Source organism: Accipiter gentilis, chromosome 24 (assembly GCF_929443795.1).
Source record: "Accipiter gentilis chromosome 24, bAccGen1.1, whole genome shotgun sequence".
In the NCBI taxonomy this organism is placed as follows: domain Eukaryota; kingdom Metazoa; phylum Chordata; class Aves; order Accipitriformes; family Accipitridae; genus Astur; species Astur gentilis.
This window is the reverse complement of record NC_064903.1, coordinates 22,783,518-22,796,704: the sequence shown is the minus strand read 5'-3', so window position 1 is coordinate 22,796,704 and position 13,187 is coordinate 22,783,518. Positions and strand designations below refer to the sequence as shown.

Genomic DNA, 13,187 nt, shown 5'->3' with positions numbered 1-13,187 from the left:
GTATTATTAATACATGTAATGCTGTTGCAAAGAACTTTTTCTGTCTCTCCAACTTTTCTAAGCAAGCTCACTCAGTTTTTGATGCCAGTTTCAAGTACTGAAGAGAGATGAAGATAACTTTTCCTGTTAGCCCTTATTATAGGAAGAAGCTTTAAGCAATTGCTGAAACTTATTTTTCCAGTACAGGTCACCCCTCTCCGGCACAACGCTGCAGCTCTGTATTTAGCAAAAGCAAGCCGGGTGCTTTGCTTGATTTACCAAATGGAAACTGTGATTATCAGTAATGTTGCTGGCATGTGTTCTCACTGTGGGGAGTGGAGAAATCCAGTGAAGTCCACTGTAAGATGGGTCCGTTTCTGGATGGGGCTGTTTTTTGGGGGCTTTTTTTTTTTTTTTGTGGGACCTGTTCCATCCAAGTCTGGCTGCTCTGGCAGCAGCAAAGATTTTTTTTTGTTTTTTTGTTTTTTGGGTTTTTTCCTCCCCCTCCAAGAAGGATTTCTGAGAGACTGGAAGCCAAAATACAGCAAGGGTTAGGACTAAAATGCAACTTGCCTCTTTCTCAAGCGTGCACAGGTAGGCGGTTAGTCCAAGCGCAGGCGAGGCATTTCTTCGAGGAAGCGTCTGCAGGAGGAGCCTCTGCCTGTTCGGGCACGTGGTGCCAAAGGGTGCGATTCTCCAGCAGGGTCTCCCAGCTGGAAACGAACGGACCAGGGAGGAGAGTCAGGGTGAGGCGGAGCAGTCGCTCCTCTCTTTGCGTTGAGCCCAGCTCCGGCGTCTCCAGCGGCGTTTCCCGACCGGTCGCCCACACCGGCGGGTACCGCCGACGGCCGAATCCCGGCGGCAAGCAGCTTCGGAGGGCTGATGGAGGGGCAGAGACCAGGCTGCAAAGCTGTGGCTGCCGTCCTAGCTGGGTCCTTGATCTCCTCCATCCTCCGAGCCGCCGGGGTCAGAGCCCTGCAGGGCTCCCCACCGATGCCGCCGCTGGAGGATGCGATCCCGGAGAACGTCAGCTGGGCTGCCGAGGAATCCCGGGGCAACGAGTCCTCAGAGCACGCGTTTTTCTCTCTGGATTATCAGCACGTCCAAGTCCCTTTTGAAATCACGCTCTGGATCATGCTTGCCTCCTTGGCCAAAATAGGTAAGGCATCTCGAGAGGGTGGGGAAGGACGGGGCTCTCCGTGGGGATGGCGTGGGCAGGGGTGGCTTTTTTTCCTCCAGGAATTGTGATCACTCCTGTTAAATTACTGCCATAAAAGTTAATTTGCAGCATTTTTTTCTTTTTTTTTTTCCTTAGAAGGGAGAAGTCTCTGAGATTCATTTAGATCAGAACTTCTTTCAGATGGAAATGGTCTTTTTGTTGTGCTGTTCTGCATATTATATGATGAAATCTCAACTCTCTTAACATGCATGAAGAAATGATAATGATTACAGATTTTTTATTATTATTATTCCTATTCCAGTTTGGTTTGTTTCAATTACTTTCTTGCTTTTAATAACTCACCTAGAGTACTGGTAGTGGTTGTCAGCATTTCTCTCTAACATTGGGTGTTGCACAAGGCTGCCTTGATTGGTCTTTTTTCAACGTTACCTTTAGCTTTAAGCATTAACGATTAAATGATATTAAAAGCGGGACCATTTATAATTAATGAGAATGCTTTTTTCATGATTTTTTTTGGATGTATGGAATCTGTATTGTGTTTAAAATTAGCAGTTGCTATTTACACTAGTGCTGAATATGGCATGCTAATTAGATTACATCATAAATAATGCCGAATACTTTTTTATTTGAGTTTATTTCACTTTTCTATTTGCGTATTACCTGAAAATATGTCTTTAACCTTACGCTATGATCAACTGCAGTTTAAACCAACAGTAATTTTAGACAGTTTGGGGTTTTTTTTTGGTAATCTTTCAGATTTTCTAGCTAATTTCTTCTTGGGTGACTTCAACTTAATTGTGTGCATGTACTACTACTACTCCAAAGCACAGCCTGCTGAAGGTGGGAGCATGGGGATCTTCGCTGGTGCTCTTCAGCCAGTTTGGGCTGATGAGATAATACTTATGGTTTGGGTTTTTTTTTTTTCCTATTCATCCCCTTCCAGGGTTTCATCTATATAACAAGCTCCCTTCTGTCGTTCCCGAAAGCTGCTTATTGATATTTGTAGGACTCATCATGGGGGGAATCATCTACGGCTTAAACGACAAGTCGCCGCCTGTTATGGACAGCGACATCTTTTTCCTCTACCTCCTGCCACCCATCGTCCTTGACGCAGGTTACTTCATGCCCAGCCGTCCCTTTTTTGAGAACATGGGCACTATCCTCCTCTACGCAGTCGTGGGGACGATATGGAACGTGTTTGGGATCGGTTTTTCCCTGTACGGGATCTGCCAGGTGAAAGCCTTTCGCCTGCAGGACGTGTCGTTGCTCCACAACCTCCTGTTCGGCAGCCTGATCGCCGCCGTGGATCCCGTGGCGGTGTTAGCGGTCTTCGAAGAGATCCACGTCAACGAAAAGCTCCACATTTTGGTCTTTGGCGAATCGCTCCTGAATGACGCGGTGACGGTGGTAAGGACTAGCATCTTTTTTTTTTTTGCATATTGAACGTTCAGAGGAAGGATGAGCTGAAATGCCAGCAGCCTATTTTAGTGTCGTTGCTACATATGGCCGTGTCTCGTGAATATCTTGTTAAAGGCTGGTTTTCTCCTTCATATTTTCACCCAGGTGCTCTACAAGCTATTTCGTTCTTTCTGTGAAATGCCAACCATCAAAAGCGTGGATGTTTTTGCTGGAGTCGGAAAATTCTTTGTGGTTGGGCTAGGAGGAGTATTAGTAGGTCTGACTTTTGGGATGACCGCCGCCTTCACCACGCGATTCACCAAGGATATTCGCGTCATCGAACCGCTCTTTGTCTTCCTGTACAGCTATCTTTCCTACCTCACCGCCGAAATGTTTCACCTTTCGGGGATCGTGGCGTAAGTATGTCCCAGCATCTCATCTGATATTTACTGAAAAGTATCAGAAAAAGTTTTAAAGTAGGTTTGCTTAGTTGGAAGTCTGTGTTCAGCCGCAAACGATGAGTATAAAAGCCTGCGGTAGAGCTGAGAGGTGTAACCCCGTTTCACACGTTACACGTCAATGGTAATAGCTGCGAGTCACAAGCAATCCAGCTGACTACTGCTGGGCAAGCTTCCGACGGCTGATCCGTTTATGTAGGTTATTGAGGAATGTTTATTTGAGCTCCATGGTTTTTGTCTGGAAACCCTGGACGTTCAAGCAGCGAGATGTCTAGTAGATTTGGCAGAGGCAGAAGAGGCTTTCTTGGCATATATTGTTGTTTTCCATGTGTGGCCTAGTCAAAACCAACATTTGAAGAGCTCCAAGGAGTATTTAATGGACTCCTCGGAAAGGTTTGGTCTCAGTTTACAGCATGTCTGTTCTAGCATCTTCCTCCTCCTCTGCCCACCTTACCGACCGGCTGGTTTTGGGTGGTGGCCCCCTGGGCGTGCTGGGGCAGACCTTCTGGTGACAGAGCACAGTGCGTGATGGGGTGGGAGTTGGGAATCCCCTGCAGAGCTGAAGCCTGGAAATATTCCTACTGGTTGGGAGCGGAGGGCTCTAGTGGAAACCTCTGCTTTGGAGATTCTGACTTACGGCCAGAAATTCAGACACAGCTGACGAGTTTGGCTGGTCTCCTGAGCGAGGGTGTCGTCCATCTCCTCTCCACCTCCAGTCACGCTGGAAATCTACTGACCAATTTCAGCCAAAGGTGTTGGAGATCAAGATTTCAAAGGTACTAAAACCAAAACTGCTTGCAGTTTACTACAGCAATTGTACATAATCCAAAAAATAATAAATAAATAAATAAAAATCTGTGAATGCAACCCAATCTGCTAAACAGCTCTGCAAATGTTTTTTGGCTAGGTTTTTGAAGAACACTTTAGAGTCCTGGCAGGTTTTCTCTGTGAAGCTTTTGTACAACGAGGGTACAGCAACCTGGGGCAGACAGGGACTGCCCGGCTCCGGCAGCCGAGTCCCACGCTGCATCAGACACCATCTTGCGTATCCCCATGCAACTTTTCGGATCAGCGAAGTGAAACTATTTGTTTCTTTAAATTCAGTCTTTCACAAATTGTAACTTATAGATAATACAGTTAATTTATTTTTCTTTTTATTGGCTAGGTCATTCAGTAAAATGAATAATTTGGGGCCAGATCCTTCAGTTTTAAGAGTGGTAATTGAGCTTCATGCTTACCTCATTGTGTGTTTTCCTTGCAGAGCAGGTGCCAAGGAAAAAAAATAGATACAATAATCCTAATGGTCAAAGAAAGCTCACCTTAGAAAGCAGAGACAGATGAAAAACGGAGTGATCCAGTCCTTCGGGTTTCTGTGGGCTGATATCTCTTGCATTTGGTTCTCCTACCTAAACTAAGTCAGCTGGTGCTGAGGAGCACAACCAACTATTTCACATTTTCCAAAAGACTACAAAGTGTGCTTAGACTGCATTGATAGCTACAGTGTAAACAACTGTAAATCTGATCATAATGAAGATAAACATAAAAAAAATTGTCAGGTACCAGCTAGACACAGGAGTATGTGGGAGATCTATTTTAAAACTAATGATGCTTCTTTGGATATAAACCATTCCTATATCTTGCAGATTTTGTTTCCTCGAATGGTTAATAGGAGCAATATTCTAGCATTACTGAAAACAATTCTAGCTCTGGGAATAGGTAAGAGAAAGCCTATTTATAGGAGCGTAAGACAGAACAGTGAAATAAATAGGCTGCATAATCATCATAGAGCAGAAAACATTCAATCCTAATGGTGTCTACTTCTATCAGTCAGAATCTACTGTACCCATTATGGAACGCATTTTCTATTCTTTTGAATAATGCATTGTTTCTAAAGCAAAACAGTTGCAAAGGCAGCTGATTCCTCCACTGCTGGTCTTATAATTGCCAAATTATAAATACCTCTTTTATATATCTTGATTTCAAACAATTCAGTCATTTGTGACCAGGGAATACTGTATTATAAGAAGCAGATCTTGGCAGTTTGTTTCCTTGAAAAATAATTTGATTGCCAAAAAAAATCAATTCTACGTAGTCAAAAAAAAAAAAAAAAAAGAAAAAAAAAAAAATCTGTGCATGCAACCCAATCTGCTAAACAGCTCTGCAAATGTTTTTTAGTCAGATTTTTCCCCCCTGCCCCCCTTTGCCCTAGTGGCAGTGTCCATCTTTGAAGCTGGGACAGGACAGGTCAAGTTTATTCCCTCTCTGTGAATCTGGTGTGAACCCATATCCACCCTCCAATAAGTGTTCCCAAACCATGGTTCGGGAAGTCTCTTGCCCATAAATACTTGTTGGATTTCTTAGTTTCTAGCTGGAACTATTTTACCCACTATTTATTTATTGAGGCAGATACAGAAGAATTTATTATTTTCTTTTTAGCCCGTGGTTCAATCCCTGTTGCTCCTTCTGGCTCAGTGCTTTATGCAAAGTGGGTCAGTCTAAAAAGGATAAATCAAAAAAGACCAGTTTCAGAATATTTTTAAGTATTGGTGCATTTTCTTAGGAGATGAAACATGTGAACTCAAACAACACTAGATGAAAAAGAGATTTGAATCTTGGTCTCGTGCTGCTGGATGAAGCAGGGTCTCTTTCCCCAGCAAGAGTATCATGGCTTTTCTGAGTCTGACCTTTCATATCCTGCGCCTTCACTACAAGTCCTCTCCCTGAAGCCCAGTTCTAATTTCAGGCAAACCCAACCGTTCCTTCCTCCTTCAAAAAAAGTATGGGTTTTTTTCATGGCAATGAGGAAAAACAAATAACAACTATTTTTAAGTGAAAGAAATAGAAATGTGTGTATTTGTTGGGTTTTTTTTGTCTGAATGCAAAGCCCATTAATCAGTAACTCTCAGTGGGTGGAAGTGCATATTCATTTGAAAAAGGGTTTGTTTTTTTTTTTTTTCCTCTAATTTCTTATTTGTTGTTCCAACCAAATATCTGATAAGTATTTTCCCATAATAGTGTTGCCGATTTCCTTAGTGCTTTACGTAGAGCAGAAATGAATGTAGGTGTTGTCCATTCCTTGGCGTCTCGGTCCAGCAATAAATGCCGAGCTGTGGCAGGGAAGACGTGCTAGTGATTCCCTGGTGAGCCGGGAGGAAAGGAGCCTTATTCTGCTTTTATTAGCAGTGGTGCAGGTTAGGAGCAGCAATGCAGTGGCCGACGGTGTCTTCCTGAAATAAATAAATAGCTGTGGGGGAGAGAATCGAGGTCTTTGGTCTCATACAGGTTATAAAACCACAACCAGAGCAGAGTCAGCTCTGCCCAGCTGCAAACTGTCCTGTTTGCTGGGGCCGGGGGAGGCAACCTGGGTTTTTTTTTCCATCAAAGCCCAAATAATGCAAAGAATCTCCTTTGTGAAATTCTGGGGTTAAATATGATGTTTTCACTGCAAAGCAGTAGTTGCACGGCTGTTTTCTGAATAGCTCTTACCTGAGAGGATACATTATGGATAATGTGCTGCGGAGGCCACCACCTCTCTTAAACACTTATCTGCATCTATATGGGTCATTTACGTGTCCTGGTCATGGCTGGTGTTTAAAGTCAGTCTGCCAGAGCCCCGCGTACTTCTGCAAGCCAAGGATCTTCTTCTCTGTGAGCTTGTCTGTGTGTGATAAAGGTAAAGAGAGTTACCAAGATGTCCCCTGTGAAAGGAATTTTTAATGCAATAAAACTCCGTGTAGATGGCCTTACCAAATACCAATGGAATCGGATCTCAGAAACATAATGCCATTTTGCTTTTGCTGGTACAATATTTAGAACAAAACCATTTCTGTCCAGGCTAAACTGTAAAAAACGGAGCTTTGACTTTTTGAGCACTCAATTGTTTTGACCTTCTAAGATTGCTGGCCTGAAAATGTATTGATTTGAAAAGCTGATGAATTAGACTAACCACATGTACCCTGTAACTTGAAGAACCAATTATCCATGAAAAATTGCAAGGCAGAAATTTTAGTTAGTGTTGCGCACTTCTGAAATGACCTTGGCTATGCAATGCCTGAGGAGGTCAGATGTTCCGACTAAAGCAACAGCATTTCTTGGCTCATTGTCCAGCCTTATGAGCTTGCTTGAGCATTTTATTGTCTCTTGGTTGCATGGAGTCAATGGCTTCCAGGCTGTGCCCAAATAATAAAAAGTGCAAGTCTGGTCAGTGTGAGGTACGTCATATGGTTGAGTTTCTCCAACTTAAGATTAGCTTTGGTCCCTTGGGTGGAGTGCAGCATTTGGTCTGCTCTTAAACTACACCGATTCCGAGTCCTACAAGAATCTGCTGTAGTGACCAGATATCAGCCAAACTCACAGAACTCCTATTTACATGTTTCTCAGCATAAGAAACAAGTCTCCCTTCCCTGAAATGTCTTTCTCTCATCTGGGCAAAATAGGTAATGTGGGCTCCTGAGCATGAAACAATTCAGCCCAGATGGTTGGAGTGTGGCAAAGTTAAAGAACTGAAAACAGCGTATTGTGATGGGAAGAGCTGAGTGTAGTTAATTATAGGTATTGCTTTGTGGCTATGATAAATGCAACAGAATGTGAGTTGTTTATCTCTTAAAAAGCAGATTCGGATAGTCTGGTCAACATATATGGTCTCTTATTGTCCTGGTGGCCCTCCTGGTATTATTGGACTGATGTAGGAAGTGAACCACCAGCCAGTGAGATGTCTGAAAACATCTAAGACTTGATGAAGCCTATTTTTTTATAAATGACAATGTCTCAATTTTGTGTGCTTGAGTAGAAAAAATTATTGTTTCATTTTCTCAGCATCATTGCTTGTGCCATGGGCATGAAACGTTATGTGGAGGCCAACATCTCTCTGAAGTCTCACACCACAGTCAAATACTTCATGAAGATGTGGAGCAGTGTTAGCGATACCCTCATCTTCATCTTTCTTGGAGTTTCCACCATTGGAGAAAATCATGAATGGAACTGGCCATACATTTGCTTCACTGTCATTTTCTGTCTCATTTGGAGAGCACTAGGTATGATGAAATTATTGATTTTTTTTTTTTATATATATTATTATTATTTATGGGAGTGAACAGCGTGATCCCATTAAATGAGAGAATGCTTCTGTCCCCACCATCATCCTTTCCTGCTCGCTCTGTATGTGTGGTTATCCCAGACGTGAACACAAGGACCGGTGCTTCCCTCCTCCGTCACTCGCTCAATAGCAAGTGTTGCATTTTACTGCAGTTTCCTAGTTTCTGCACTCACCATAGACAGCACTGGTGCTAAATAGAAATTCTCACGACATCTGTTTTATTGATACCTCTGTCTTAGCCTCTCCTTTGATTGCCATGATCTCCTCTTCCATTTCAGCATATCCTCACAATAGGAGGGAGACTGTAAGTACATAGCTTGGGATCAGAGAGCTGTGTAAAAGCATGGGGCCTCTGGCTGCATGTTCTGAATTGCAGAGATTTAAGGGATTTAATTCATACCAAGTTTGTGTGCAGCAGCATCCTTAAATGGGCAAGTGGAGGAACCTTCAAACAGCTGTCCCTGGAGATGCTGTCCTGCTTTACAGAAGAGCAGTAAGCTGGGTAGATAAGAATTGGGACCTAAAATGTGAGGATGCTTCTGCTCCTACTGAAGAACTTCAGCTAAGGACTAAAAATGACAGACTTGCACAGAATCGGGGAATTGCTGAGGTTGGCAGGGATCTCTCGAGAACATCTGGTCCAAACCCCTGCTTAAGCATGGTCATCTAGCAGGACTGTCCATGTGGCTTATGATTATCTCCATGCATGGAGACTCTACAACCTCCCTGGGAAACCTACTGCAGTGTTTGACCAACCTCACAGTAAAAAAGTGACCAAGACTTAGCGACAACAAGAAGAGAGCTTTGCATGAAAATACTCTCCTGATAATTGCAGCTAAAGATAATCTTCTTGAGATCAGTCACGATGAAAACCACTGAGTCAAAGAAAGTAAACTCAAATTTGATAGACACTTCAAGAAATTGCTTAAATAGGATAGGCCGTGATTAGCAAGTGTATTGGTTTTGTTTGGCAAGGTTTTGGTAGCGGGGGGGGGTTACAGGGGTGGCTTCTGTAAGAAACTGCTGGAAGCTTCCCCTGTGTTCAAGAGAGAGCGAGCCCATATTAGCCGGCTCTGAGACGGACCCGCCGCCGGCCAAGGCCGAGCCAATCAGTGATAGTGGTAACGCCTCTGTGATAACATTTTTAAGAAGGAAAAAGTTGGGACGGAGAGAAACTGCCGCCGGAGTGAGGAGTGAGAACATGTAAGAGAAACAAGCCTGCGGACACCAAGGTCAGTGAAGAAGGAGGGGGAGGAGATGCTCCAGGCGCCGGAGCGAAGATTCCCCTGCAGCCCGTGGTGAAGACCCTGGTGAGGCAGGCTGTCCCCCTGCAGTCCAGGGAGGTCCACGGTGGAGCAGATCTCCACCTGTAGCCCGTGGAGGACCCCACGCCGGAGCAGGTGGGTTCCCGAAGGAGGCTGTGACCCCGTGGGAACCCCGCGCTGGAGCAGGTTCCTGGTAGGACCTGCGGATCTGTGGAGAGAGGAGCCCACGGAGCAGGCTTTCTGGCAGGACTTGTGACCCCGTGGGGGACCCGCGCTGGAGCAGTGTGCTCCTGAAGGACTGCACACCGTGGAATGGACCCATGCTGGAGCAGTTCGTGAAGAACTGCAGCCCGTGGGAATGGCCCACGTTGGAGGAGTTCGTGGAGGACTGTCTCCCGTGGGTGGGACCCCACGCTGGAGCAGGGGAAGAGTGTGATCAGCCCTCGTCCTGAGGAGGTGAAGCGGCAGAAAATAACGTGTGATGACCATAAACCCCATCCCTGTCCCCCTGTGCCGCTGGGGGGGCTTGGTGGTGAAATCCGGGAGGGTAGTTGTGCCCGGGAAGAACGGAGGGGTGGTGGGAAGGTGTTCTGAGATTTCGTTTTACTTCTCATTACCTTGCTCTGGTTGATTTGTAATAAATTGAGTATGTTTTGCAAATTGAGTCTGTTTTGCCCGTGACGGTAATAGTGAATGATCTCTCCTGTCCTTATCTCGACCCGCGAGCCTTTTGTTATATTTTCTCTCCCCTGTCCAGCTGAGGATGGGGGAGTGATAGAATGGCTTTGGTGGGCACCTGGTGTTCAGCCAGGGTCAACCCATCACAGTCTTTTTGGTGGAGATGCCGGGGAATGTGAGGAATTTGAGATAAGGATAGTAACTGAGAGAGGTAACGGGCAAAACATGGACTGAACGCAGCTAGAGAGTTAAGAGCTGCTTGATGAGTGGGGAATCTTTATTGTTGTAATTGTGGTGAAGGGATGAGGGGTGGATTGTGTGTGTAAATTGTCCACTTTTGTCAGTTTTGTGATGATATTATTTTGATTTTGGTGTGGGGAATTATTTTTGTGATGTGAGTGAAGACTTTGTGTGATGAATGTGGATTTTAATGATAGTTCTTAAAAATGTGATGCACAGAGGCGAGGGGTGGAATGTATTGGTTTTGTTTGGCAAGGTTTTGGTAGCGGGGGGGGGTTACAGGGGTGGCTTCTGTAAGAAACTGCTGGAAGCTTCCCCTGTGTTCAAGAGAGAGCGAGCCCATATTAGCCGGCTCTGAGACGGACCCGCCGCCGGCCAAGGCCGAGCCAATCAGTGATAGTGGTAACGCCTCTGTGATAACATTTTTAAGAAGGAAAAAGTTGGGACGGAGAGAAACTGCCGCCGGAGTGAGGAGTGAGAACATGTAAGAGAAACAAGCCTGCGGACACCAAGGTCAGTGAAGAAGGAGGGGGAGGAGATGCTCCAGGCGCCGGAGCGAAGATTCCCCTGCAGCCCGTGGTGAAGACCCTGGTGAGGCAGGCTGTCCCCCTGCAGTCCAGGGAGGTCCACGGTGGAGCAGATCTCCACCTGTAGCCCGTGGAGGACCCCACGCCGGAGCAGGTGGGTTCCCGAAGGAGGCTGTGACCCCGTGGGAACCCCGCGCTGGAGCAGGTTCCTGGCAGGACCTGCGGATCTGTGGAGAGAGGAGCCCACGGAGCAGGCTTTCTGGCAGGACTTGTGACCCCGTGGGGGACCCGCGCTGGAGCAGTGTGCTCCTGAAGGACTGCACACCGTGGAATGGACCCATGCTGGAGCAGTTCGTGAAGAACTGCAGCCCGTGGGAATGGCCCACGTTGGAGGAGTTCGTGGAGGACTGTCTCCCGTGGGTGGGACCCCACGCTGGAGCAGGGGAAGAGTGTGATCAGCCCTCGTCCTGAGGAGGTGAAGCGGCAGAAAATAACGTGTGATGACCATAAACCCCATCCCTGTCCCCCTGTGCCGCTGGGGGGGCTTGGTGGTGAAATCCGGGAGGGTAGTTGTGCCCGGGAAGAACGGAGGGGTGGTGGGAAGGTGTTCTGAGATTTCGTTTTACTTCTCATTACCTTGCTCTGGTTGATTTGTAATAAATTGAGTATGTTTTGCAAATTGAGTCTGTTTTGCCCGTGACGGTAATAGTGAATGATCTCTCCTGTCCTTATCTCGACCCGCGAGCCTTTTGTTATATTTTCTCTCCCCTGTCCAGCTGAGGATGGGGGAGTGATAGAATGGCTTTGGTGGGCACCTGGTGTTCAGCCAGGGTCAACCCATCACAGTCTTTTTTTTTTTTTTTTTTTTTTTTTTTTTTTTTTTTTTTTTTTTTTTTTTTTTTCAAGATAAGGGCAGTTTAATAAAACGATAGCAAAGGTTGCGCGCGAAAGCAAAGAAAAAAAAACAAATGATGTTACTCTCTACTTCCCATCAGCAGGCGATGTCTGGCCACTTCCTGGGAAGCAGGGCTCCAGTACGCGTAGTGCTTGCTCCGGAAGACAAAAATGCCCCCCACCTCCGTCTCCCTTCACTTAGCTTTTATATCTGAGCTGACGTCATATGGTATGGAATATCTGTTTGGTTAGTTTAGGTCAGCTGTCCTGGTTATGTCCTGTCCCAAGATCTTGCCCTGCCCCAGCCTGGGACCTAAAATGTGAGGATGCTTCTGCTCCTACTGAAGAACTTCAGCTAAGGACTAAAAATGACAGACTTGCACAGAATCGGGGAATTGCTGAGGTTGGCAGGGATCTCTCGAGAACATCTGGTCCAAACCCCTGCTTAAGCATGGTCATCTAGCAGGACTGTCCATGTGGCTTATGATTATCTCCATGCATGGAGACTCTACAACCTCCCTGGGAAACCTACTGCAGTGTTTGACCAACCTCACAGTAAAAAAGTGACCAAGACTTAGCGACAACAAGAAGAGAGCTTTGCATGAAAATACTCTCCTGATAATTGCAGCTAAAGATAATCTTCTTGAGATCAGTCACGATGAAAACCACTGAGTCAAAGAAAGTAAACTCAAATTTGATAGACACTTCAAGAAATTGCTTAAATAGGATAGGCCGTGATTAGCAAGACATAGCAGAATGGGTTTTATTAGCTGTTAATACATGCCAGGGTTTGTTTTAATAACTGTGTGCTATAAATGCGCTTGGAAACATGCTTATTAGTTGTGCATACGTTCAAATGTTTTATTATGATTAAGTGGTTTTCCCTTAAATTATTTGCTCACATGAAAAGAAGTTCTGAGTGAGTTTATCTTTTTTTAGTTCAAAAATTCTTCATTGCAAGACGTAAGGAACATAGTAACATTGCAGAAGCAATCCGAAAATCCTCTGGCTCCCCAAACACAGCTCTTCTGATTGCATTCTCAAATTATGCAGCGCATTATTAGAGAAGGGCTCAGCGCTGCAGCCAGGAAAGAAACCCCTCTTTATATTCCAAATCCCCCTTGAATTAAATAAGAAGGCACAAACCAGGGCTGAAAAATCATCTTGCATATCTGATCCTGAATAGGGTGTCCCTTTTCTGCAGCACCTTCCTGGAGAGCCGTAGGTGTGCCGGGAGGATGGAAGTCAGGCAGGGCGCTGCATGAAGCCGTGCTGGGAAACGCCTGCCTTGGAGATGGTGGTTGGGATTAAATCCTGACCTGCTCAGACCTGTCCGACAGCTCTGGACGTGCTTGAGGCACTGATCCAGAAATGGGAGGTGCCCATAGAGTTTGCTTGCAGGAATTGAGGACTTTTGGGGTTGAGAGCACTGGGGTTAGTATGTAAGTTGCACCTCAGTCCTTTATTGGACCC

The 13,187-nt window shown here is 45.5% G+C and overlaps 1 protein-coding gene across 1 annotated transcript in view; it reads left to right on the top strand.

Annotated features, from left to right (window-relative positions):
- The first annotated feature begins 585 nt into the window (after positions 1-585).
- The window catches only part of LOC126050266 (sodium/hydrogen exchanger 2-like), a 33,008-nt gene continuing 20,406 nt past the window's right edge, over positions 586-13,187 (top strand). The window contains exons 1-4 of the mRNA XM_049827919.1: positions 586-1,138; positions 2,103-2,566; positions 2,723-2,973; positions 7,831-8,048. Of these exons, the coding sequence (XP_049683876.1) occupies positions 862-1,138; positions 2,103-2,566; positions 2,723-2,973; positions 7,831-8,048 (1,210 nt within the window). The 5' untranslated portion in view covers positions 586-861. The remainder of the gene's footprint in view (positions 1,139-2,102; positions 2,567-2,722; positions 2,974-7,830; positions 8,049-13,187) is intronic.